Source organism: Chenopodium album, chromosome 21 (genome assembly GCF_948465745.1).
Source record: "Chenopodium album chromosome 21, dcCheAlbu1.1, whole genome shotgun sequence".
Taxonomy (NCBI): domain Eukaryota; kingdom Viridiplantae; phylum Streptophyta; class Magnoliopsida; order Caryophyllales; family Amaranthaceae; genus Chenopodium; species Chenopodium album.
In genome coordinates, this window is record NC_137854.1 from 8,475,381 (window position 1) to 8,499,755 (window position 24,375).

Here is a 24,375-nt window from a genome sequence, read left to right on the forward strand (position 1 = left end):
TGAATAAAGAAAGGTGAAAAAGAATGATGACATGTGTCAATTTTGGTTTGTGTTTTTAAATACTAATAAGTATAGATTGAAATGTAATTATTGATTCGGATTACTTGAATTTGTTTTTTATGAGTCGGTTTTTGTATTCGATAACTTGGCCTGGCCCAAACATGAGTTCAATGTGGTTGTCCACTCGATCGAAAATAATTTAGGCACATCAAAACTTGATTTTTGGAACACAAGCATCTGCTTAGTCGCATAGATATAATGGGGTGTGCTGAAATCAATTAAGAGAATGTTAAAATCAGTTTTCCTACATGAGATATCAACTATTCGTTTATTGTTAGGGTTGGATTATGGGAGTGTTTAGCAATATTAGTTATTATATGGATTTGTTCTCTTCAGCTTAATTTCAGTTCAGCTAAGAATCATATTAGATAAGAAGAGATGAGGATGTATGGCTTGAAAAAATATTTTGGTTGGTAATGAGAAAACACCAGAATGGATTGGAGTCTCTCATAGACAACCTTGCCCCAAATACACAAGCAAAGGCCCCTGGGTAGGGAGGAGTGGAGAGGGTATTTATATACGAAGTAAGGGAATCCCCACACCCAAGTTACCTCAATCTAGCTAGTGGACAACCTCATTGATTATGAGATAATTAATAATCTTACCACTAGATCATGTACTACTTGGTAATTAATAAGTGTTATATAATTATATATATGCTACCTCTAACTACATGTGTTTTAACCATTTATGTTCAAGTGGTCAAGTTTAAAACTTAAATAGTGTCTCTAAATTGACGTACAAGAAAAACATTATCAACTCAATGTACTGTATACTTTTAAAATATCTTTTTTTAAAAAAAAGAAATTTAAAATTAATAAGATATATTAATCATATAATTCCATGAATTGAATAATTAGTAAAATGTAATTGTGTAGAACTCAGTGTAATAGATAGAATACTTGCATTTTTAACTATTTTACATCTACACTTTTTTTTTTTTTAAAAAAAAAAAAAAAAAAAGAATCAAGCACATAGAAAGACTAGATAGAATGAGGTTTGAAATTATCTAAGAAAAATAATGTACTCTCTACATGATATAAAAGAAAAACAATTAGCTTGTGTACCATAATCCAATTAACAATAATTAATTAGAATTATCCTAGTTTTAAATATTCATTAAGGTATATTCTTGCTATTTATCTCCTTTGAAATGTCACTTGAGCTACTAGACGGGTTCAATCCATATTCACTTGTGGTTCCTCCATATTCACTGCTCGCAAAATCTTGAGTTGCTAAAGCCATTTGCCTGAACTTCTTGAGGTCTTTACTATATGCACGAGTATCATAGTCCGAGCTCCCCGATGAGCTAAGCATCGTGTTTTGCGCTGGCTTCCCTTCACTATTTAGGTCTTCCAATGAGACATCTCCTTCTAATGCTCGAACAATCTGCGATTTTAAGATTTATGGACGTTACATAACGTTCATGACAGGTATTACGCCTTTATGAAATACTCGGATCAATAAAATGTACTTTTATGTCATTAAAAAAATAAGAACAAAATTTTTAGTTCAAGGTATGGGATCAAAGTCTACTCGAGAATTATAATGAATTGTTAAGAAAAGAAAAAATATGTTAGTTGAACTGAATGAACGAACCTGGCTCATTTTGGGGCGCCTCTTAGCAGAATGGCGAATGGATGCAGCAGCACAAGCCACCATCCGTTTCATTAAATTAGGGTCATAGTTTTCTTCCAAACGTGGATCAACAAATTCATGGTAATTGCCAGTTTCCAATGCTTTAGTTAGAAGTGGTCTGGACTGTGAACCACAAATAAAACCATACATTTATAATCAATACAATGGTCAATAGATGTAAACTTATTAAATTTAGTATAGTACTAGCTTTCACTTTTTTAGTCGATTTTGTGTGTCAACAAAATACTTAATTAGCCGCCTCAAAGTTCATATTACAAAAAAATAAGTCACCTTAACTTCTTTTGTAATTTGAGTTGACTAAACACATTGTTGTAAACCAAATCAAGGTAAAAAGATGACTATTCTTCTTTTATAATTTGAGTTGACTATTCTTTTATTTTAAGTTAAAAAGATGAGTAGCATGTAATACCCAATCAACTAAGCTATCTTCCATGTACTTCATTTGAGGGTCAACTGGTCGACGTCCAGTGATAATTTCTAGCAACATTACACCATATGAGAAAACGTCCGACTTTTCAGTGAGCTTGCCACTTGAAGCATACTCAGGGGCCAAATACCTGCGTTATATCATGAGTGATTTTTTTTTTGAAGAGAAATAGCCCAAGGGCTATCATGAGTGATTTTTATACATTAGATTCATATCATATTATCACTAATCACGTTATCATTGATTTATTATAATCTATAGTCACCATATTGTTCCTTCTCTATATAAAACCTTGATCTATAATAAAATTTGTTAGTATTTTAATTACTATTATAACACTTTGGTCTTTAAATCAACACCTACATTAATTTTGGATCAAATGAACAATTAACTCACCCAAAAGTTCCCATCACACGAGTAGAGACGTGAGTATTTGTATCAGTGGTAAGCTTAGCTAGTCCAAAATCAGCAACCTGAATTGCACAAAATATATCCAAGGTCATTAGGTCACTTAGCTTGCAAAAGTGGGTAGAATTAATTTTGTAATTGTGTTAAAATCTATAGTTATTCAATTTGAATACTAGAGATGATTTTTGATAGATAATATTTATTTGTTTTCGAATTTAACAATTTTAGTTGGAGAGAGGTTTCAAGGACTTCATAATTCTGATTAATCATATAATTTAAGAATAAAAGCTAAATAATATAAGCAGAATGAGGATCAAGAAAAGGAAGTTTATTGATGAACATACCATGGCCTCGTAGTTTTCATCCAACAAAATATTAGAAGCTTTGATGTCACGATGGATGATTCTTGGGTGACCTGATACATATTCCATTCAAAACATACAACAAAAAAATGGATGTAAAGCAGGTGAATAATGATTGTATTAGATTATATTGTAAGTAAATTAGACACCATATTAATGGATCAATGTGTAGTAAACCAAACAAAATGTGGGAGATTATAAAAAAAATTCGACAAGACATACAATCTTCATGAAGATAACCAAGCCCTTTAGCTGATCCAAGTGCAATGCGAAGCCTAGTTGGAAAATCCAACTCTCCTCTTTCTGAAATTAAAATTAATTCAATGTATAAGCACTTAACAACCTAATCATGACCAATGAAACTCATAACAATGGTTTCCAAAAAAAAAAAAAAAAAAAAAAAAAAAAAATCGTAACAATCATATAGGGCCTAAAGAAATCAAACCCAATATAAAAGACTTGATTAATTCTTCTTCCCCTCTATCTACTCTCACATCTCACATAAACAACGCAACTAATCCTACCTTTAATTTGCAGGTAAGATGAAGGGCCCTACCAAGCCAAAACTCCTCACGGGCCAACCTGGTCCAGGTTAGCGAACTAGACAAATTGAGAGAGTGGGGGAAGGTAATGGTATCTCATCCCCTAAATTGTCACTAGTGGGAATTGAACACGTCTAAACCATTAAGTCTATTATACTACAGATACGTATATGTTTTAACAAGTGTAGAAGCAATAATGACGTACTATGAAGGTGGTATTCCAAAGTATCATTAGGAACAAACTCATAAACCAACATCCGTTGTCCACCAGCAATACAATAACCAACCAGTGACACAAGATGACGATGATGAACACGGCTAATAATCTCAACTTCTGCTTGAAACTCTCTTTCACCTTGACCACTACCAGACTTTAGACTTTTCACAGCAATTTCTTTCCCATTTGGTAAAACACCCTTATGTACATATCCAAAACCACCTTGCCCTAACATCATTGATCTATCGAACCCATTTGTCGCGGCAGCTAGCTCCGCGTACGTGAATTGGCTTTTGTTAAAACCCAAGCTTAGACCCGGAGATGGTGCTGTTGATGTTGCATTGTGCCCTGATTGTTGCCCGCTTTCGTCGCTAGTTGGATGTCCCCAACCTTGGCCGCTAGATGTTGGGGGAATCTTGACTGCATGGTGATCTTGAGAAGAATTTTGCCAATATTGATTATTATTATTATAATTGCCTGAAAGTCAATTTAAAGTGATGCAATTAATTAACAATAAATATTATATAATTTTGTTATGCAATGCATTGCATTTTTAATATTTTTTATTATGATAATGTACAGGTATGTATGATATAGATACTATATTATACATACCCGTACATTATATTCGTGTTTTGATTGTTTAATTAATAACTTAAAACAACATGACAAAAATTCACATATAGGGTTATGTACCTTGAGGTTTACTAGGACCACCTTCCCAACCATAAGAGGGCATACTTTCCCTCTTTCTCCTTTTCTTCTTTCTTATGCAAAATACACAAACCGCCATTAGGAAAAGTAGAAGGCCACCAACCACCACCACTCCGGTTATGACCTTGGTACCATTGGATTTTGAAGAGCCACCACCAGAAGAGCTTCCACCGGTTAATGCTGAAGGGGATGGTGATTGGTTGGATGAACCACCCTGGGGTCCCGATGGGGTTAGTTCTTGAGGTGGGGATCGGGGTTGTGATGGAGCATCCCTAGACGGCCCCCCACCACTATTACCACCACCCTCGCTAGGAGGCTGGTTGTTATTACCACTACCACTACCACCACCGCCACCACCACCCTCGCTAGGAGGCGGGGGTGAGGATGATGATGAGCCCTCTGATGGTGGCGATGGTGATGATGATCCTTCTGATGGTGGTGGTGGGGATGGAGATGAGTTTCCGCTTTCAGGTGGTGCAGGAGTAGAAGGAGGTGGTGAGGAAGGCGGAGGAGAAGATGAAGATTGCGAAGGAGGTGGTGGTGATGGCGATGTTGATGATCCAGACGGTGGTGGTGATGATGATGAGCCTGATGGTGGTGATTGATCAGGAGAAGGTGATGATGATCCGTCTTCCGCCATGTCTACCTCCAAGCTAAGCTTTTCTTTCTACAAATTTAATTATAGTAATTCCACATGAAAAGCTTTTGTTCAAGAAACTTTACCCCTTGGCTCTCCCCCTTTTGCTCGCCTCTAATTCTTTCCAAACCCTATACATTAACAACAAAAGTAAAGAAAACAAATACAAATTATAAAATACAAATTATTTCATACACTTGTGAGTATCCTAGATAACGTGCATGTATGTATGTAGCTGTTACACAACATATATATAAAGAACAACATCATATAAAGAACATGCATTGCATATATGCATGCATCGTAATATATGAACCCTCTTGAATGTACCTTATATATACGCGTTAATATTAGTGGTTGCACACTTGCACGGAATCAATTACAACAAAAGGATATTAAGCATGTATGTAAATGGTTTGTAATAAAATGTAACATAATGAAATTATACTCTAGAATTACCCTTACATGTTTACAAAATCATAGAAAAAAAATCATAGAAAAAAAAAATCATAGAAAAAAAAATTAAGAGGAGACAGAAAGAAATTAAACCTGAAGGAAGAGAGTTAGAAAAGGGAAATCAAAAGAAAGAGAAGCAAAAGTTGGAGTGGAAGGAAGATGGCATGATAGAAAGGAGGACATAGTCCATTACTCTCTCTTCCTACAAAAAAGGATCTAATCGTTCTGTCTATTTTCTTTCTCTTTGTTTAATTTGTTTTTTTTTTTTTCTTTTCCTAATTTCATTTTCTCTTTCTTACCCTTATCTTAATGATTCCCCTTAATTTTAGTACTTTTAATTTTAGCAATTATATATTATTAGCATGTATTAGTCACCATTTTTCAAAAAAAAAAAAGTATTATAGTCACCATTATAAAGAAAGAAATAACAGCCTCTAAATCATGACCTTAAGTTCTAAATTTAGAGTAATAATTGAAAGATTTAAGTAGTACTTAGTACTTTTTTAGGGGATAACATTTAGTTATTGTACTCCAATCCGTACTGATTTAGGCGTAGAATAAACTTAAGACTAGTCATATTAATACTAGACTCCAGTTGTTAAGCGGAAAGTTGACATCATAAAAACAAACAATAACATATGCATGATATCATCATTAGATGTAAATCTTATTTAATGATAATATTTCTACCCGTTCAAAAAAATATCATCATTAGATGACTATTATTTAATGATAATATTTCTTCTTGTTCAAAAAAAAAAAAAAAAAAAAAAAAAAGAAGAAGAAAAAAATCTAAATCATTATTATTTATGTGCTGTATGAAAACCTATTAGTTCAATTAGAGTCCCTTGTACTTGATGCAAAAGAGGATGTTGATTCAAATATTGCCTGTGTAATCGGTTACTTGAGCAATATATATGCAACCTTATGCATAATTCTTCTTTAATGGTTGATTGAGATTAATAAGAATAAGATTTTTTTTTTGATGGTTGATTGAGATTCATGTATAATACGTTCATTTTACATGGTCATAAATTCATAATGTATTCCTTGATCATACTACTAATAATATTCAGTAAAAATAATTCCACTTCAATAAAAACAAATTTAATTCAGTAAAATTATTTTCAGGTCATCGGTTATAAAAATAAGTAAATTTATACCTCTTATAGAATTTCTTTTCTTTTTTTTTTATTGAAATATCCTTTTCCATTTACTACTCGTGTTTAAGGAAATTTTCTATTTTTACAAATAGTTATAAGGAAACTTTTTCCATGCAAAATAAACTTGGAAAGATAGATATACAGCTGGACTCCCTCCATATACATATACGTATACTCACTACTTTGTAATTTTTTTTTTTTTTTGAGGGAACTCACTACTTTGTAATTCTATTTCATCAAGGACTAGGAATTTATACCTAAATTAAGAATCGTTACTTTTGGTTATAAATAAAATAACATACCATCATAAAACAAATATTCATACACTATTATATTTTCGATCAAATGCAACATAGTATAGGCAACAAAGTCTTAATACAAACATTGTTTCAAAAAAAAAAACATGGCTTCGCCTCTGAATGATAACAACCACCACCAAATGAAGACAACATGTAAAGCAATCCCGGTCACTCGTATGGTATCCATTGGTAATTCAAAAGATGACTCAGACTCACTACTCATCAAACTGAAAATCAAAGTGAATTTCAAACCATTAAATAACATTGACGGAAGAGTGTCATCACACATATCCATCAACAACAAATACCGGATACCGCGACAAGAGCTTATATCAGACGATGGTAGCCCTAGTTCCCGCTCATGGGCTCATGTATCGAATATGATTTCCAATATCTCACCATCAATCCACTTCCCGTTGCAGTGGGTGGACCAAACACGTCTTACCACTCAAACAACACGTGTACATGTACGTCTTGAGAGGCAGGAACAATTGGTAGACCATATTCTGCAGGCAGCAAGATCAATAGCACATGATGGGACAACGATGATAGAGGTCGATGAGCAGCAACCTAATAGCAAGCTGCACCGCGAGTTGCATCTACGCATAAATGAGACGTACTCCTCGAGATTCTGGAATTAAAACAGTATATGTTAAATTTCGAAACAATATGAAATGGGTCTGGGCAACCCGAACAGGGAGGAGGAGAGTTAGGTCCACAAACAAGGCTTTGGAGCTTCCATACTAAAACCAATTGGCAATAGTAGGAGTGACTCCACTACCTTATAAAGTGGAACTACCTCTCTTCTTTCTCCAATGTCGGACACTCATAAGTGGGCTACAATGGGATTCAACAGTATAATGCACAAAATACTTTAGGACATAAAAGTACTAATAAACAAGAATATGATTGACTGGTTGCTGATCTTATGGGTCAGTCAGAAAGAATCACAATAGCAAAACAAGGAGAGAAGTGATAAATAACACCAAGTTGTGGGCTGCAACGAAGAAGATTTCTGTGACCTGGCCTGTTGAAGAGGCGGAGGCAGCAGCAGTTCGGTTTGATTGCAAGATGGCTAGGAGAATGGGTCACTCGATGGTATGGATTGAAGGTGATGCTTTGTCAGTGACGACTGACGAGCAAAATTGGCAAGGCTGAACATGGTGTTTCTCCTTTGTGGCTGATTTATGATGATATTCGGTTGTTAGCTAGCAAATTTCATGTTTTAACATTTCTCATACTTGTATTACAATGGGATACTCGTGATTGTTCGGAGCTTATTTGTATTGACTCTATCCCACAAGGTGTTTTAGCCTTGTCGGAGCTTGATTTGGAATAGTAATCCTTCTAACGTTTCCCCTCAAAAAAAAAAAAAAAAAATCCAATTATTTTAGTTTCATAAAAAAATAATTCAAATTGAACGTAAATTTTATGTCATCACTTACAAAAATCTTGTTAAAAATAATAATAAAAAAAAAAACGGTCAACATACATAAATATTTCGGTCAGTATTAATCATGGGAAAAGCTATCATAGTTAATGTTAACCATAGGAAAAGCTCATGTAGAGCAACTTGACTATTTTTTAACAAATACAAGTTCTTTAAATCTTAAGCAATTATGGTCAAGTTAAACCTAATTCTGTTGCAGATTTAAAAGGATATACAGATGACAAACTGAAGATCTTATACCCTCCTTCCTTCAACAAGTACAAGTATAGTTTATTCACCTTCTTAGCACTTGTACGTAAAAATTATTCATAGAACACACTAGGAGTACAAGTCATGTTGCAATTATACAATCTCTCTCAGGTGCGACAAGCTGCTTGAGTGCTTGATTTTTTATAGTTTATCACTCATAATCATCGGTTAAGGCATGTAGGCATCCATCACAATGAATATTTCCCTCGAATCTAAATTATAGAGCAATCCCTTACCTCCTATTCAAAAAATAGTGCATATAATTTAGTATTAGATCACAATGACACGGTTAACGCGTCAACACTGTTGCTGAGAAATGGACCTGTGACACCATTCCGCTCCTAGGGAACGAAAAACATAACTGCATCTTAGGAGCCTGGTAACAAAACCTCTAGAGTCATTTACCTTAATGACTCTATGAGACCGTGCATCCAAATACAGTTTCTCTTTTTGCAATTCCACCAACGAAGAATGCAAGAAAATGGAGGACTTTGCATAACCCAAACATTAAAGATGGGTAGCCTCCTTTAAGATATTGATTAACAACGATGACTGACCTCGTCATCACCAAAACTAACCAAAGGATGATAGCAATTGACTGAATGCCCATATCATCCCACACACGAGCAACAAGACTTGCAAACCAAACTCCTCCCTCTAAACCACCCTCCTCCTGCAAACTCCATATGCAGGAAAAGCTATCCAATTGCGCAAATAACTTCCCCCACCGGAGACTAATTCAACTACCAGGGGAACACATTCACACCCCGACAAGACTACTAGTAGGACCACCCACCTAATGTTAAAGGGGTTGCTTAAACTCACAACCCCAACAAGGCTCCAAAGACCATGACCACACTTCAAAAACTTCCATAACTTGAACTACTTTATGAAACTCCAACTCAAGACTAAATTTGTTTGAAGTGGAATACAAGTACTACGTATTTAATAGCAGACATAAAGTATAGCCCATAAATTTATGAGGATACCAAGTCTTTCCCCTTGTACGCAATGACAGATTTAACTAATAAAATATTGAGCTTGATAGTTAAAGTCTTACAATGGAAGATATATAGTTACAAAGAAAAATTGGTAGGAAACAAAAATTAAAAAGAATAATACACAAGATCAAAAACACATGATGTCACAAAATAAAATCTAGCTTGTTAGGAATTCAACTAAAACAATCAAATGTAATCAAAATTTGCATTTGGGGTTAAATTAAAACCTAATCAAGCCCAATTCTGCAAATAGGATTCTTCTTCATCAACCCCAGATCAACCTGATGACCAAGAAAACGTCCAAGTGTTTCAGAAAAAAATGCCAATAAAAAATTCTAATATGCTAAAGTTATAGATATTCATAGGAAATACCTTGTGCCCGAAGAGATCCCTTATGTTATCAATTCCATACAAGATCATTGTAGGCCTGCAAAAAAAAAAAAAAAAAAAAAAAAAAAAAAAAAAAAAAAAACTAAATAACTAAACAGTCCCTCCTTTCACGGTGCTCACATATAATTGCAATTGAACATCTCACTTCTTGAGTTCCAAAAAAACCATTAATGGACACAAATCATTCAAAAGCCATGACAAGTTTTTCATCTGATATCAATCCCTCTTCACCTTTCATTTATCTTTTATGCTTCTAGTCATTTCTTTGCCAAGTGACAAACTAACTCAGTAAATGTGTTACTACTTAACTACTTTCCCGTTAAAAAAAAAAAAAAAATGTGTTACTACTTTCTAGTAGCAAAGTTTGATCGAGTATCTTCAAAATTAAAAGTTGCCACAATATAAGGAAATCAATCCTATATATTCTTTTAAAAAAGAAAACATAGTTGATAGTTCAATTTGCTTGAAATTGTGCTAAAACAATTGTGGCTGCCTGACTGGTACATTATATGTGCAGTATTCATTATTAGAGAAATGAAACCATATTTAAGCTCACCTCTCAAGGGATAACCCCCATGCAACTACACGGACATCATCTGGAAGCCCCATAGGAAGCAACATCTCGGGTCTGAACATACCAGAATTACCTATCTCCACCCACTTTCCAAAGCCTTCATGATAACTGGCAAATTAAAGATAAAGCAAATTAAACAGGTCCCAACTGGACGAGTTTGACCCATATTCCAGTCCAAACCAGATTATGCAAATTTGATCCTGGACACAGCAATGAACACTGCTCTAAAAGAATACATATACTTGTGCAAAAGAGCAAGACATGAGTTTTAAAGAATAAATAAATAGATATATTCCGTTTAATCACAATGACATGTTTTGTACATATACATTATACACTAGTGTTCTTTGAAAATATTTCATACCTGAATATTTCCATGCTAGGTTCAGTGTAAGGGTTGTATGCAGGCTTGAAACGAAGTTTTGTCATCCCTGCACAAATCATGAAACACTTCTTTACATCACCAGGAGTCATCCAAGTTTAAATGTTTAACTCTAAGTATCGCTTTAAGGCTATATTCCAGATTCAGAGATACAAATCACACAGTAGTTATATAAAAATTAGTTTCAAGGAAGTATATGCTGAGCAGCATCCTGCACAAGCTTAATATTCCTTTTCTAGTCATCAAAAGAGTTTAAAGAAATATGCTGAGTAGCATCAAGAAATATTTTGGTATTCTATTCTCACTTTGGACAGATATTCAAATTCTCTCTGTCAAATAGACAATAGAATAATTTTGTAACATGACGCTTACAAACACTAGACACTAACTTGAATAAACAAAGACAAATCTTACCTAGACGTGAAAAAAAGTCATGCAGCACGCCAATAAGATCCCCTAGGGTGAGGCCTCGATCACATATAAGGCCTGAAATGAGAAAATACATAATTAGGGTGAGTAACACAAAATTACAGACTTCTGAGAAAAGACATAACCCAAGTTTAATTATTTTATTTATTTTAAAACAATTAGCCGTGCAATAAGAAATTGGCCCTGTCAGGCTGTAAGGGTACACCGTCATGTGAATTAATATTTTCAGCCAACCTTTGCCAAACATATACCCAATATTTAGAAATAGGACAATTGCCCAACTAAGAAATAAAAAAAATGTTCACCTTCTATCTGATGGAATTCTGCCAAGTGCGTCCTGTCAACGGCTTCATTTCTGAACACACGATCTATTGAAAAGTATTTTTGAGGAGCAAATGGTTTCTACAAACATAAGAAAAGAAATGATCAGGAAAAAAGATTCATCAATCCAACTGAACACTATAATTTGGCGCAGTCATTAAGAAAAAGATACAGATAAAATAAAAGCATAAAGGAGTATTAAAGCAAAAGACCTCTCCATATCCAATGTAGAAGTTAATATTGTTTCATGTCTTCACCACTTACTAAACATTTTGCCAAGCATTTATAACAAGTTACAAATTACAGTTGATTTATTATACTTCGTATTTTCATTTAATAAAAGGGTTATTTGTGGGCTTCCAAGTTATTAGTTTGAATCTTGGGTTATATATTGTCAGAATTGTTTTTCTGATAGACTAATTTGCATCATTGGCCAAAAGATAGGTGTGTCTTTGGCTCCTTGGCTTTTCTTGCCAATTTGCCATGTAAATTGAGGATTCTAAATTAATTAGGGTTTCTTAGGTTGGTTTGTAGTGTATATAAACAACCGACACAACGAGACATTTTTTATCCATCCATTGATTTTCTTTTTGGCCTACTCAGATCCATATCAATGATAGAGGACCAAAAGGGCCTACCAAAGACAAGGGTTGATTTTTCATATGTTACACGAACATGTAAACACCTATCCATTTAACTAACCATAAATAAACATAAAATCAGAAAAAAAAAGGCATGGTATTCACATCTCTTCTGAAGTAAATGTATACTGGCTCCATAAACTATTTAGCCGACTATCCATATCTCTATCCGTGAATTCACATGAAAAAAAAAAAAAAAAAAACATGACACTCTCCTCTTTTGAAGTACATGTTATACTGCCTCAATTAACCATCCAGCTGGTAGGCCACATTTGATAAAAAGGGTTCAAAGTGCAACTAACTAAATCTAGAAAGTAATTATAATTTACAAGCAGAGGGAAGATATATATGTGAGATGACATAAAATTAGTAAAAGTAATTATAATTTACGGGCAGAGGGAATACTCATATACAAGTTAGACTTTACAAAATGGAATGACATTATAAATAAAATTTTATTAAAAAAAAAATAATAAATAAATAAATAATAATTATAGTATTTCTTTTGTGCATATGTAAATAACACCTATTTAGCACCCAACCATCAAATATGGAGACATTCAATTTGGAATGGAAAGATAACAAATTAAGGCAATGGCAAATTGACTGTCAATTATTCTATCAAAATATGAAAACTCTAAGGAGATAGAGAGGGCCCTGAGAGGTTCAATTACCACAAAAAACTTACAGCAATTAAATCATTACCGTCATAAAATACCTGTGCAAGTTTATATAACATTCTTGAAGAAACAGCAGTCGTATGTGTTCGCAAAAGATTTTTGTTCGCCTCCTCTCTTTTCCAGTCATATCCATACCTACATTAAACATAATTCTGAATAATCAAGGGACAATTTTAGGACAAAATATTAAACAGTACTTACAGTTTGTAGGTACTTTAGGGGTGACAGCGTGTAAATATTTTAAGTGGCTAACTCCATGTTTCATATTAGCAATAACAAAAACAGCAACCAGGACTGACACTACCTTAGTTTCATATTAGCACTTAGCAGACACATTTTCTAGGCATGTTTGCCAATGCATGATTTTTAATATAAATATCTTTAATTATCATTGAGCAAAAGTTATGAAAATTTGATATTCGGACACTAAAAAAAACAAAGGAAGTAAAATGTCAGTAGATAGAAGAATGAGATTGAACAAAATAAAGAAAGAAGAATGTATACCCTCTGGAACCATAACCACCCGATTCGTGAACACACTTTACCCTCTCAACATAATCTTCAGGCAGCCATTGTGTAGTGGACGGTTCTGCAAAGTAGCAATTACATATTCAATAAGCACGAAAACCAATGTTCCAAAGTTGCAAATTAGGTTGGCACAACCTCGTAAAAGTAACCATCATAGCTAGGTCAGTGTAGAAAAACTATAAACCCTAAATTTGTGCAAGGACATTTATAAAAATGAAGATCCTTTAGATTGTCCATTATCATAATGCAAAAAAGCAATTGCGGTATAATATTAATATATTAGGACATCAGTATAAATTAAGAAACCTTCCGCAATCTCTTAAATGAGCATCACGTAAATAATATCAGTTGACAACACAATTAAAGTGGTTTTATGGTAATACAGCAATAGCAACAATAACAATCATGCCCAACAAAGCAACAAATCAGGGTTAGGATAGGTAGTAAGACGTACTCAGCCTTCCAGGAACTTCTCCAAAAATCCCAAAAAATTATATGGTAATATTACAGAGAAATTGCAGATAAAGTGAAGGTTTACCTAGGGTTGGAGAATAATTTTCAAAAGAAATTGATACAAAAGATGAAACAATAGATGTCTAAAGGATGCTATAGACATGATGAATTACAACAAACCTTTCAGAAAAAAAGTGTCATGTGAATCACGAGCTGGGTGTTGTTGTGGCTGGAACAACGCATCAAAATTCCAAAAGCTAAAAGAAAACCATTATATTCATCAAAAATTAATAAATAAATAAATTCAAGCAAAACATGAAGATGCAAATTCCGAAATGCAAACAAAAAATATCCCTGTATGGGGTAGTGCAAGTATATTGTCTGCTATACATTAGATGATTTTTTTGTCAGCTTACATAAAAAGTAAGTCATGAACCTTGAGGCATTGTTATGTGACATTATAACATTTTGATATGCAACTTGGGATCTACCCACATAACAGCCTTGATCACAAAATCAAAATGACTAGAGTCTAGAGTCTAGACATCATAAAAAATGTCAATTTTTCTCAAATCAAAATTTCATCAAGAGTCTAGATGTCATAAAAGCTATGTTATTCCTACTAAAAAAATTTAAGATTTTTAAATTATTCAACGAACCCCCCTTCTATCATAAAATACTATCTCTCCTCCCCACTTATACTCACTTTTTACAATTCCACCAAAAAACACCGCATCCGGAGAAATGGAGCAAGTAACTAAGTACGGAGGGATTAATTCTTTTCAAAACACACAAACCACCTTGATAATCACCAACATGGGTACCTCTATGTTAAATGGACTCAGATGGAGCATCCGATACTGGTACATATATAAGAGTCTCGGATTTGTCAATCCCTAAATTTCAGGACACGGTTACTTTGTTTGAGTTTTGGACACTAATACTGGGACATAGCAAAAATCTATATTTTTAAGAAATTTTCCTGAAGAAGTCAGAAGCCAGAACTTCACCCGGGCTACCTGGATTTTGTACCCAAGCCTGGTCAGGTTGTGTCATGTCGACATGGATACGAAAGAGTAAAATGTCGAGTCCATGTAACAGAGCCTCTAAACCCCTTGTCGAATGTCAGTAAAGAGAATTGACTTCTAACCATAGAAACCATGGCCTTAAACATATCCACTTCAGGAATGCAAACTAATTAGTATGGACATCAATCATTTCATACTTCCTAACAACCACTAAAATCAAGTAGACATCCATCATTATGTCCTAAGTCTCCCAGCAATCAACCACAAGAAAAAAGAATACAGTAAAAATATCCTTTAACTGCAGCAAACGAAATTCCTCCAATAATTATCCTCCTCAAAGTCTTTTTATTATAAAGACCAAGTACTAGTGAAATAGGACATGTTCCAAACATACTAGTGTTTAATCAAATCAAAATACGTTCGTTGCCAGACCATGGGTACACTGCTATTGTTTATCCAGTACATAGAATGACAGAATATCCAACAGGCTGCTCCGTATTGAAACATCACTTCACATGTGTAGTGGAAAAAAAGAATCGAAGAAAGCCGCAAAAACAATTAATTAACTGCTAGTCACCATTTGTGATCATTGGAAGTAAATACTGTTTATAGAGTACTGCTCTCTTAGCTTAGCCTCTTAAATGCAAAGAAATTCTGTAACTTGTAGCTTTCTGAGGGACAGGACACAGGAAGGTCATATGACACGAAGCTTGCATTAGATATTAAAATAAATGGAAACAGAATATGAAGCAGTGGATTTCTATTTTAAGTATCATTTTATGACAACAGATACTGCAGAACTAAAGGCTTTCTTTAAATTCAGCAAAACATAAATTTTTATTTTTTACACATAGCACACAATAGTTATGATGATTTTCCAAACTCTTTTGAATGATGATTTTGTTATGTCCTATTCTTTATATAGTACGATTCCTTATGATGATTCATGTTAGCCGACCCCAAATCATTTTGGGACTAACACTTTGTTGTTGTACACATAGGCACATACCACACAATAGTACATATTTGCATGACAATATTAAAAATTAAACACACTAATAGGCTAATAGCATAGATTGGGATGTTAAAGTATTAAACTAGTAGACATCAGACAAGTTTTAAATGAAAGAACAAACGTACCTGCTTTCGACATAATTGTTTGTTGGCATTTCCTCAAAACTGCGCAGAGACCAATACAAATTTGTGGAGCCAGTAAAATATCAATAGAGATCAGAGCAAATTCTTTCATCAAAATAATTTAAGTAAATAAATGAACAAAGAAACAGGACGCAAGCAAAAAAGAAGAGAGTCAATGGAATCCTACCCCATCTGAAGAAATATGTCTTTCAATTGCTTCCGAACCTGAAACATTGGATGATGTCAAACAAAACAAAAATTTGAAAAACCAGTTGACAAATCAGGATGATGAGGATAATAATAGAAATTAAGAAAAGAAATCTGACAGGCAAGAGTTTAGACTTGAGCAAAGTAAGAAATAACTGAGTTAAAATTAAGAATAATATAATTTTCTTGTAGAAATACGGACTTAGCAAGTAAGCATTTTCCTTCACCTAAAAAAATCGCATCTACTACATTGAATGCCCTGCACTAATCCTATCTTCTAAAATCTCTTACTAAATAACTATCATATTGTTTAAATTGCAAAACATACCTCCTTTTTGAAAGTTCTCAAGAATTTCAACACTTAACACTTTCACGCTTGCCCATGTAAAACTATGACCTATGTTACATTGTATCCGATACTGGTACGGATCTGAGTGTCCGATACGTCATATTCAAAAATTTAGGACACGGGGACACCGTCTTAACTTTGGACTCGGGTACACGGATACTCCAATAAATTCTTTAAGAAAAAAATATATATATTAATAAGAAAAACGTTTTTATTTATTTTTTATTAGGCACAGATCAAAAATCTTATGAGTCAATATTTATTCATATATAAATTTTGATACATACAGTATCTTTTAAATAACTAAGATAAATAATATAATATTTAAAATTAAACATTATAAAATCTTGTGAAAGCTTTCTTCAAATAAAAAATAAAAAAAATGTTATGTAAACTTGTTTGGGAAGCCAAATCAGATTTGTTATTTGAAAAAATGAGTACCACGGCTTTTCTGTACCAATTTCTTGGGAAACCCCAAACCCTTTTATTTAAATAAATGTACAGTAAATCTCTTTCTTGGGAAATCAGAAAGCCGTTTTAAATAAAGTTATTCCTAAAAAAAATAAAATAAAGGTAAAGAAAAAACCCTTCATCTTTCTTAAATGGTTGCTTTTTTCGCTCTTCCCTCTCTGCCATCTCTCTTGAAGCTTCTTTTCTTCAATGGCTACTGTGAATAGCCGTACCCGAGAGCCAATCGGAATATCCAGAATGGATTTCATACCCGGGTCCGTGTCGGGTCGTACCGACCCGGGTATGACGCCAAAAATGGCGTGTCCAAGCAACATAGACTATGACCATTAATATTTGTACTTGTATATTTGTAAAATAAATAAAAAAAAAATTTGATATTCTGATAATAAAAATTGAGACGGATCTAATGAGATACACTTAAATATGTTTTTCTTTATGAATATAGTGCAAACGATGGTCAAAGTGGAGTTTGTGAGAAGTGCCAAAAGATAAAATGTCAAAATCTTTCAAAAACGAGGGCATCGATACTGTACATTGCTTGCAAATCTTTTTTCCAATTCTATAATAGCCGCGAGATCTAACAATCTCACACAACATCCCCGTTAATAATTGTTCAACAAACCCAAACTGCAATCAGGATAATTAGATTGATGACAGAAATATTAAATTTCAAGCAGACTGGTAAAGCATGTGCTCATTCCAATATGTCATCGCCCGGTTGGAACTTGCAAAAAAAAAAAAAAAATTTACTTCTGAGTTCTAACCACACAATCAGCAACAATCTATAATAATTGTAAAAACATCAATAAATGCAGATATGCAATTCAAAATTTCAAATTAGTCAATAAGTTGCATTTTACTTAATTAAAAAATTGCTGCAATCAAATGGAAATGCTTAAAAAAACTAACCCCTGAAAAAGAGAGAATTTCAGCAAATAGAACCAGCAGCCTAACCTTGAGTAAGGGATGCAAATGACCACCTTCAGGTGGAAGACCTTTAGCATCAAAGTTGTATTCTTTGAGTTCCAAATCCTTCCAGGCACCACTTGAGATAACATGCCAGCATTAGAAAGTCAAACAGCAGGAAAAAAAACTTCTGAAACCAAGCTCCCGCCACAACGTCAACAAGTCATACAAAGTTTGCTTATAGCAACCAAATACAGATTACACTCATTACAGAGCAGCAAGGCTCAAAAGGCTAATTGGTAAGTATGCCAAAATTGGTGAGAGGGTAGGCCACGATGTAAACTGTGGAAAGGGATCACATGACACAACAATTTTACAAATGTAACAAGGCCTGAAGGCCAACAGATTTTCAAACCAATTCATCACTGAAGCTTAAAGATAACCACTAGAAACACCACCAATTTATCAGAGCAATACCAGGCTTATGCAAAAAATGCCAACATATGTGTATGTGTTTATATATTGCAAGTCAGCTAAGTGAGCTAACTATATCCAAAATGTATAACTCTGATCAATTTCTATGTAAGTATTTAACCTTACCTTGTTCACTTAAAGGTCAAGCAAGCCGTAAATATTTATTTCCCAATTACATGGTCTCAAAAAATAAAAATGAATGCAAAGCTATTGCTGTCCTTAAATAGTTAAATGGCTTCAGAATATGTGTACTGATCACTCTCTTACATTTGGCCTACTCAATTAGTAAAAGAGGAAGAAACTAGGTTTCGTGCTTATATATCTAATTTCAAAAAATAATAAATGTTCCCTTTTTCCTAGATGACGTATATTAAGACCAGGAAAAGCACAGCAGCATTGAAATTGCTCTTTGTATTATAAAATGGTAGTAATGCACCACAAATAGAGAACTGATGCAAAAAACACCCTTTCCCAATCAGATGCATGAGTGAAATACCTTTGCAAATGCTCTCGAGTCAGATCAGTTGCTGCTTTTGTCCTTTTTCGGGCGTAATTTGGACCCTTTCGAATTGAGTATCCCTTCCATGTCCTAAAAAATACAATAGATGAGTTAGCAGCGTAACAGTTCGCAATGTGCATGTAGGAGACATAAGCATAAGAACAGTACATGATAAGAAACTAGCATAGAGTCATTATCCAATGTCAGCTGAAAACAGATAAAGTATAATCTATAAATAAACTAAAGGAACAACCGCTGACATCACGTTGTCCACGTGGCAGCTTTATAAGAAAAATTTTCCCGCCTAAATAAAAATCTGACGTCATTATATTTTCTTTGGTTTCAAATTTCAAATTTAATTTCTCCTACTCAATTTATCTATACTCTTTAATTTATTTATTTTTCTTCTATCACCAATTATTGGTATCTAATACATCTTTCCCTTATGGTTCATCGAATAAAATACTTTAATGTATATATATTTTTTTCTATGTTCCTGTATAAATTACAAGTTTAAAATCATTTTTTATTTGCTTAATTAAAATCGTATATTAAAAATCTAACTTTTATGTATATGCTTAAATTTTTCATATTTGGTTTGTTCTTCTTCAAAATAAATTGTATAAAATTAGCATTTACAACTAATGGTTATGTCTCAATAATTTTTCTGATACGTAATAATACATAAAATATATATTCTATATTTCAAAGAAATCCGTGCATCGCACGGGACTAATCTAGTAAGAGAACACAAGAAATCCCTACTGTAAGGTAATCAGTTTTCTCCGTTTGAGAGCACCAATATCCTCTTGCTTAACCACCTGCAGACAAGATATTCGCCAATTAAAGCTAAACAAAAAGACTACAGGAAATTCCCATAATATATGGGCAAGGCAGACAAATTATCAAAGACAAACACAAACAATGTAGCAAATAAAGAAGCGTACCTACAAATTAAAAATTGTTTAATTTTTAATAACTACAGTTTTCATCGCAATAACCTATTATGAAAGCACCAATAAGTCTGGAACTCTGGATGGATCAATAATGTGAATCCTAACTCCCAACTAGCCAAGCCTTGTAAAGAGGTTACTACCAAAAGTCTCGCAAAGAATATATTTATCAAAGAAAGAACAGCATAACCAGTAGAGCACTTACTGCCCCAGCCAAATAATAACTAGAGGCAGAACCAAAGGATCCACTCTTATTCATAGAATCATAGAGCATTTGTCCAGATTCGTAGTAAGTTTAAATTCATGGAAGCAATCCACAACAGCAAAATTACAATACTCTCATACTCTAACAACAAACTGATCAGAGAACATCAATTACGGTTCAAATATCTACATTGGAAGATGCTACTAGTTCCTAAGCCAAAGAAGTGACACCCATCACATAAACAATGTCAACATTTAAAATACCAAACGAGTAAAGACACCGTCTCACCTTCTCAGCTTGTATCTGTGTAAGCAAGTCCTTGACCTTATCGTCAACATGTTGAACCTGCAACAGAGAACTTAATTAATATTTATAAAATCAAGCTGCATAAATATATACATATATAGATAAGCTTACATTTGTACTTCACTACACCAAAACAACCACCACCGCTGTCTATGTACAATGTATTTAATAGAAAGGTCGAATAATATACCCCTAAAACCCTTTTCTCATAATACAATTTGACCCCAATTACGGAGCATCAAGACACCAAACAAGGCTTGGCTCACCTGATAAGGTTCTTACCTTAGGGGTTCGAATTTTGCAAGTGAGGGGGTGGGAATCCCTTACCTTTCCCACTCACAAATACTAGCCCAAGAAACTATGAAGATTGAGGTATGGTCAGGGTTCATCTCCTTATCAGTTTAAAATTTATATTTGTAAAAAAAAAATAAAAAATAAAAAAATAAAAAAATAAAAAATAAAAAGAGGAAAAAAAAAATGTGAATAGCACCCGCACTGTGCTGAGTTATGTCTTTCAAAAATAGAGACCAAAATTTTGCTACGGCTGATATAAAATTTCATGCCCTACCTTGTGGTGTGGTCATTCTTAGTCGATTTCAATTCACGTAATAGCAGATTGAAAATCGGACTTCAAAGTATAAAGGAATTGATAGACGTAATGTATGCAGATACAAGCCCAAAACACACAAATGTAATTTTTTTGGCTTTCTGACAACACTTACGAGGTGTTAGGTCCACACAACTAAGGTATAAGGTATGGATATGAAGTTGCTAAAAGCCTAAAACCCATACATAGTGTTTGTTTAGGAAGATTTCATTTTCTAAAACTATACCTCAAGCTCACAAGGTAATGGGTTTAAAACCCCAAGGGAGGAGACAGGTATGTATCATACCCTTATTCCTAAACAAAAACACTTGGAGTAAAGAATCAAGTTCAAAATCCATGATTCCAAACTCATACCAAGTTGTGAACCAAACACCCCTTTAGTATGTTTCAAGAGCCTAAGATGATTCAATCTTGCCCATTTTGAATTTTTTAATCGAGACTTCTTGCAAATTGTAACAAATGATAGTTAAGAGTGGGAATAATGTATTTTAACGGCTTCATAAGGACGTTTATGTTTGGCAATGCTATTTTATTGTTATTATAAAAAAATAAAATAAAAAAAAGAAACTGATATTTGAAATGTAATTAATAGAAAACAGATAACAAACAAAATATTGAAAACAAGAAAAACAATAAAGTTTGAACTTTCAGGAGTACCACACAAGTGAAGATAAAATGTAGCATAGTTTAGAAAGTAATAAATAATAATCTTTCCAATAACGGAACGTTAAGAAAATTTACCTTTGTGGATACTGATTGTTTTCCTCTCTCCACCCACTTATTCTTCATAGCCTGAGAAAATCCAATCTTAAAAACAGAAGGATCCACCTTTTTCTGCATCCAACATGAAATTTCACATTAAGATCCTTCACTTTATCAAAGTGAACAAATGAAATATACAAGCAAAACTGTCAACCTGAAGTTCATCAGGCGAAATACCCTCGGGTGGTATAGCTGAGAATACTTGCACTTCAGGAGAGCCTGCAGCAGCATAAAGTTTTCCTTCTTCAGTCAGAACCCAGTTTTCCTTCTTAATATCCTGCACTGGCAAACACACATATTCACTGTAATAAATGTGATAAAGATAAAAATTGGCCTAATATCCTGTAATTTCAAATATATATATTAGTGATCAATAATCCAATTTAATTCAAGAAAATACCTCCCCAAAAAACTAAATCCATAGGCAAAGGCGCAAACAATTTTAACTTTACATTTTCATCAAGTTAAAAAAACTGAACAAAATTCGCAAATAGGCACTCCAAGTCCCACCCTCCATTTGCATTATTAATAAATAAAAAGGCTACTAGAAAGGAAAATAGTAGTTGCTAAACCTCACTGTCAGTAATTTCCCATCCAACCAAAATGCACAATTGCACAAAAATACCATTTCTATTTTTATTTTTATTTTTTTTGTAAAATTTGGAAAGTAATAAACCATAACACATTCTTGACCTCTAATTAAGCAAAAAGATCTGTGCGTACTAAGCTGATTTACACCTTCTAACATAGCATACACTTTTTAAATTTCTAAACCTCAAATAAAAAAGAGGATTTTTAATAAAATAAATTCAAGTATATACAACCAAATCAAAACAAACTGCATAACTCAGCTTCAAGAAAATAGACAAATCCCCAATATGTAATTTACTAAGTAATCACTCAGTTCCATAGTTCAACGAGCAATTAAATATGAAAGAGAGAAGCAAAACCTGAGCAACAACAAGCCCATAGGCATTAAGGCTCTTGGTCACATTGATCACTTCATCATGATCAATCCCAAAATCACTGGCAAATTTTCCTGAATGTGGAATTTCTTCGCTCTTTTCCAAATAGAGCAAAATAGCATCTTCCGCCATCTTTCTCTAATAATCCTACAATAGTTGATTGCTATTATTTGTCAATAATCATAGTTGGGTATGGAGGGAAGAACTATATGACATATAATGAGTATTAACAACATCAAAAAGTGTGAAAAAAATAAATAAATAAATACACACTTGTATAATATACGCTTCTCCAACAACAAAAAAAGGTCACATATCGCCACTTACTAACTTTTATACCAATGTGTCACCTGGGTGATAACTTTTATACCAATTTGTTATTGGTGCTAACTTTTATACCAATTTGTTACAAAGGTGCTAATTTTAATAATTGGCCTTGCTAATCATCAGAGGTGATGGCTCGAGCTAGATAAAATTCAGGGGTGCTTCGCTTGAGCTCAATAGGATTTAAGGGTGCTTGGCTCGAGCTCAATAAGATTTAGCCAAGCTTGGCTTGACGGCTCGAAGGCGAAGCTCAATGAGCCTCGAAACCCAAGCTCAGCCTAAGGCTCCAATAGCCACAAAAAATCTCAACTCGGGACTTAATTAGGCTTGAATTATGCAATAATAAACCAACAGATTTGATTCAATTATCACATAGATAATTATAGTAAGGAAAGGCATATTTGATTCAATTATCAAATTTCTAGCAACATAATCGTTGGTTACGATCTTTGATATAATCTTAGTTATTAGAACCAATAGTTCAAAATTTCGAACCCTAAATTAGCTACACTGACAATCAAATTAGATGAAATTAAACCCTAGATTGTGAAATTGACATGATGATTACAAATAGAAACAACAAATTACCTCAGAAGGCGATTCAATGGGGATACAAGTATCAGAAGGCACTTCAATGGAGAACGTTGAGTACTTGAGTGCGCTTCAATGGAGAACTGGTAGAGAGGACGATGAGGAGTGTTTTTTTTTCTTTCTTTTTCATTTTCTTATATTCGCAATTAGAGTTGTTCAATGGGTTAGAATGTTAAAGCCCCGTCAATTAGTCTAAATTAGGGATGACAATGGATCGGATCTAGACCGGATTCGGATGGAGCTTGATCTAGATTCATTTTTGTATCTAGGATCTAAATTTAACCCGGATCCGTTGAGTCTAGAAAATGAAAATCCGGATCCAAATCCAACGACTTCAACTCATGTTCAGTTCAGCTCCAATCAATTCAAATCTGTTCAGCTCCTAATTTCCCTCTCTCATAAAATATTCATTTCAGTTCAATTCAACTTAGTTCGGTAAATGTGAACAGACCCTAATAACAGCAATTTTTACTTAACATAACTTGATTAATAGTAATGAAGTGTATCGATTAGAAATTCCCTAAAATAAAGAATAATATTAAGTGTCAA

At 33.6% G+C, this 24,375-nt stretch overlaps 2 protein-coding genes across 2 annotated transcripts; both read right to left on the reverse strand.

The window, feature by feature from the left end:
• Nucleotides 1-1,012: 1,012 nt before the first annotated feature.
• LOC145600291 (proline-rich receptor-like protein kinase PERK15) lies at nt 1,013-5,029 on the reverse strand. The gene is made up of 8 exons (XM_081656209.1): nt 4,372-5,029; nt 3,664-4,152; nt 3,139-3,219; nt 2,899-2,969; nt 2,543-2,619; nt 2,129-2,276; nt 1,660-1,821; nt 1,013-1,449 (listed from the first exon to the last, which is right to left on the reverse strand). Exons 1-8 carry the CDS (start codon nt 5,027-5,029, stop codon nt 1,180-1,182), a joined length of 1,956 nt encoding a protein of 651 aa, XP_081512335.1. The 3' UTR covers nt 1,013-1,179.
• Nucleotides 5,030-9,691: 4,662 nt separating this feature from the next.
• On the reverse strand, nt 9,692-23,976 carry LOC145601525 (phenylalanine--tRNA ligase alpha subunit, cytoplasmic-like). Its single transcript, XM_081657558.1, has 19 exons — nt 23,824-23,976; nt 22,897-23,058; nt 22,101-22,223; nt 21,926-22,018; nt 20,560-20,616; nt 19,879-19,934; nt 19,111-19,203; nt 18,189-18,279; nt 16,395-16,432; nt 16,211-16,249; nt 14,223-14,299; nt 13,566-13,650; nt 13,100-13,196; nt 11,725-11,821; nt 11,405-11,476; nt 10,973-11,039; nt 10,591-10,716; nt 10,017-10,071; nt 9,692-9,925 (listed from the first exon to the last, which is right to left on the reverse strand). Exons 2-19 carry the CDS (start codon nt 23,041-23,043, stop codon nt 9,872-9,874), a joined length of 1,467 nt encoding a protein of 488 aa, XP_081513684.1. The 5' UTR covers nt 23,044-23,058; nt 23,824-23,976; the 3' UTR covers nt 9,692-9,871.
• Between the last annotated feature and the right edge of the window lie 399 nt (nt 23,977-24,375).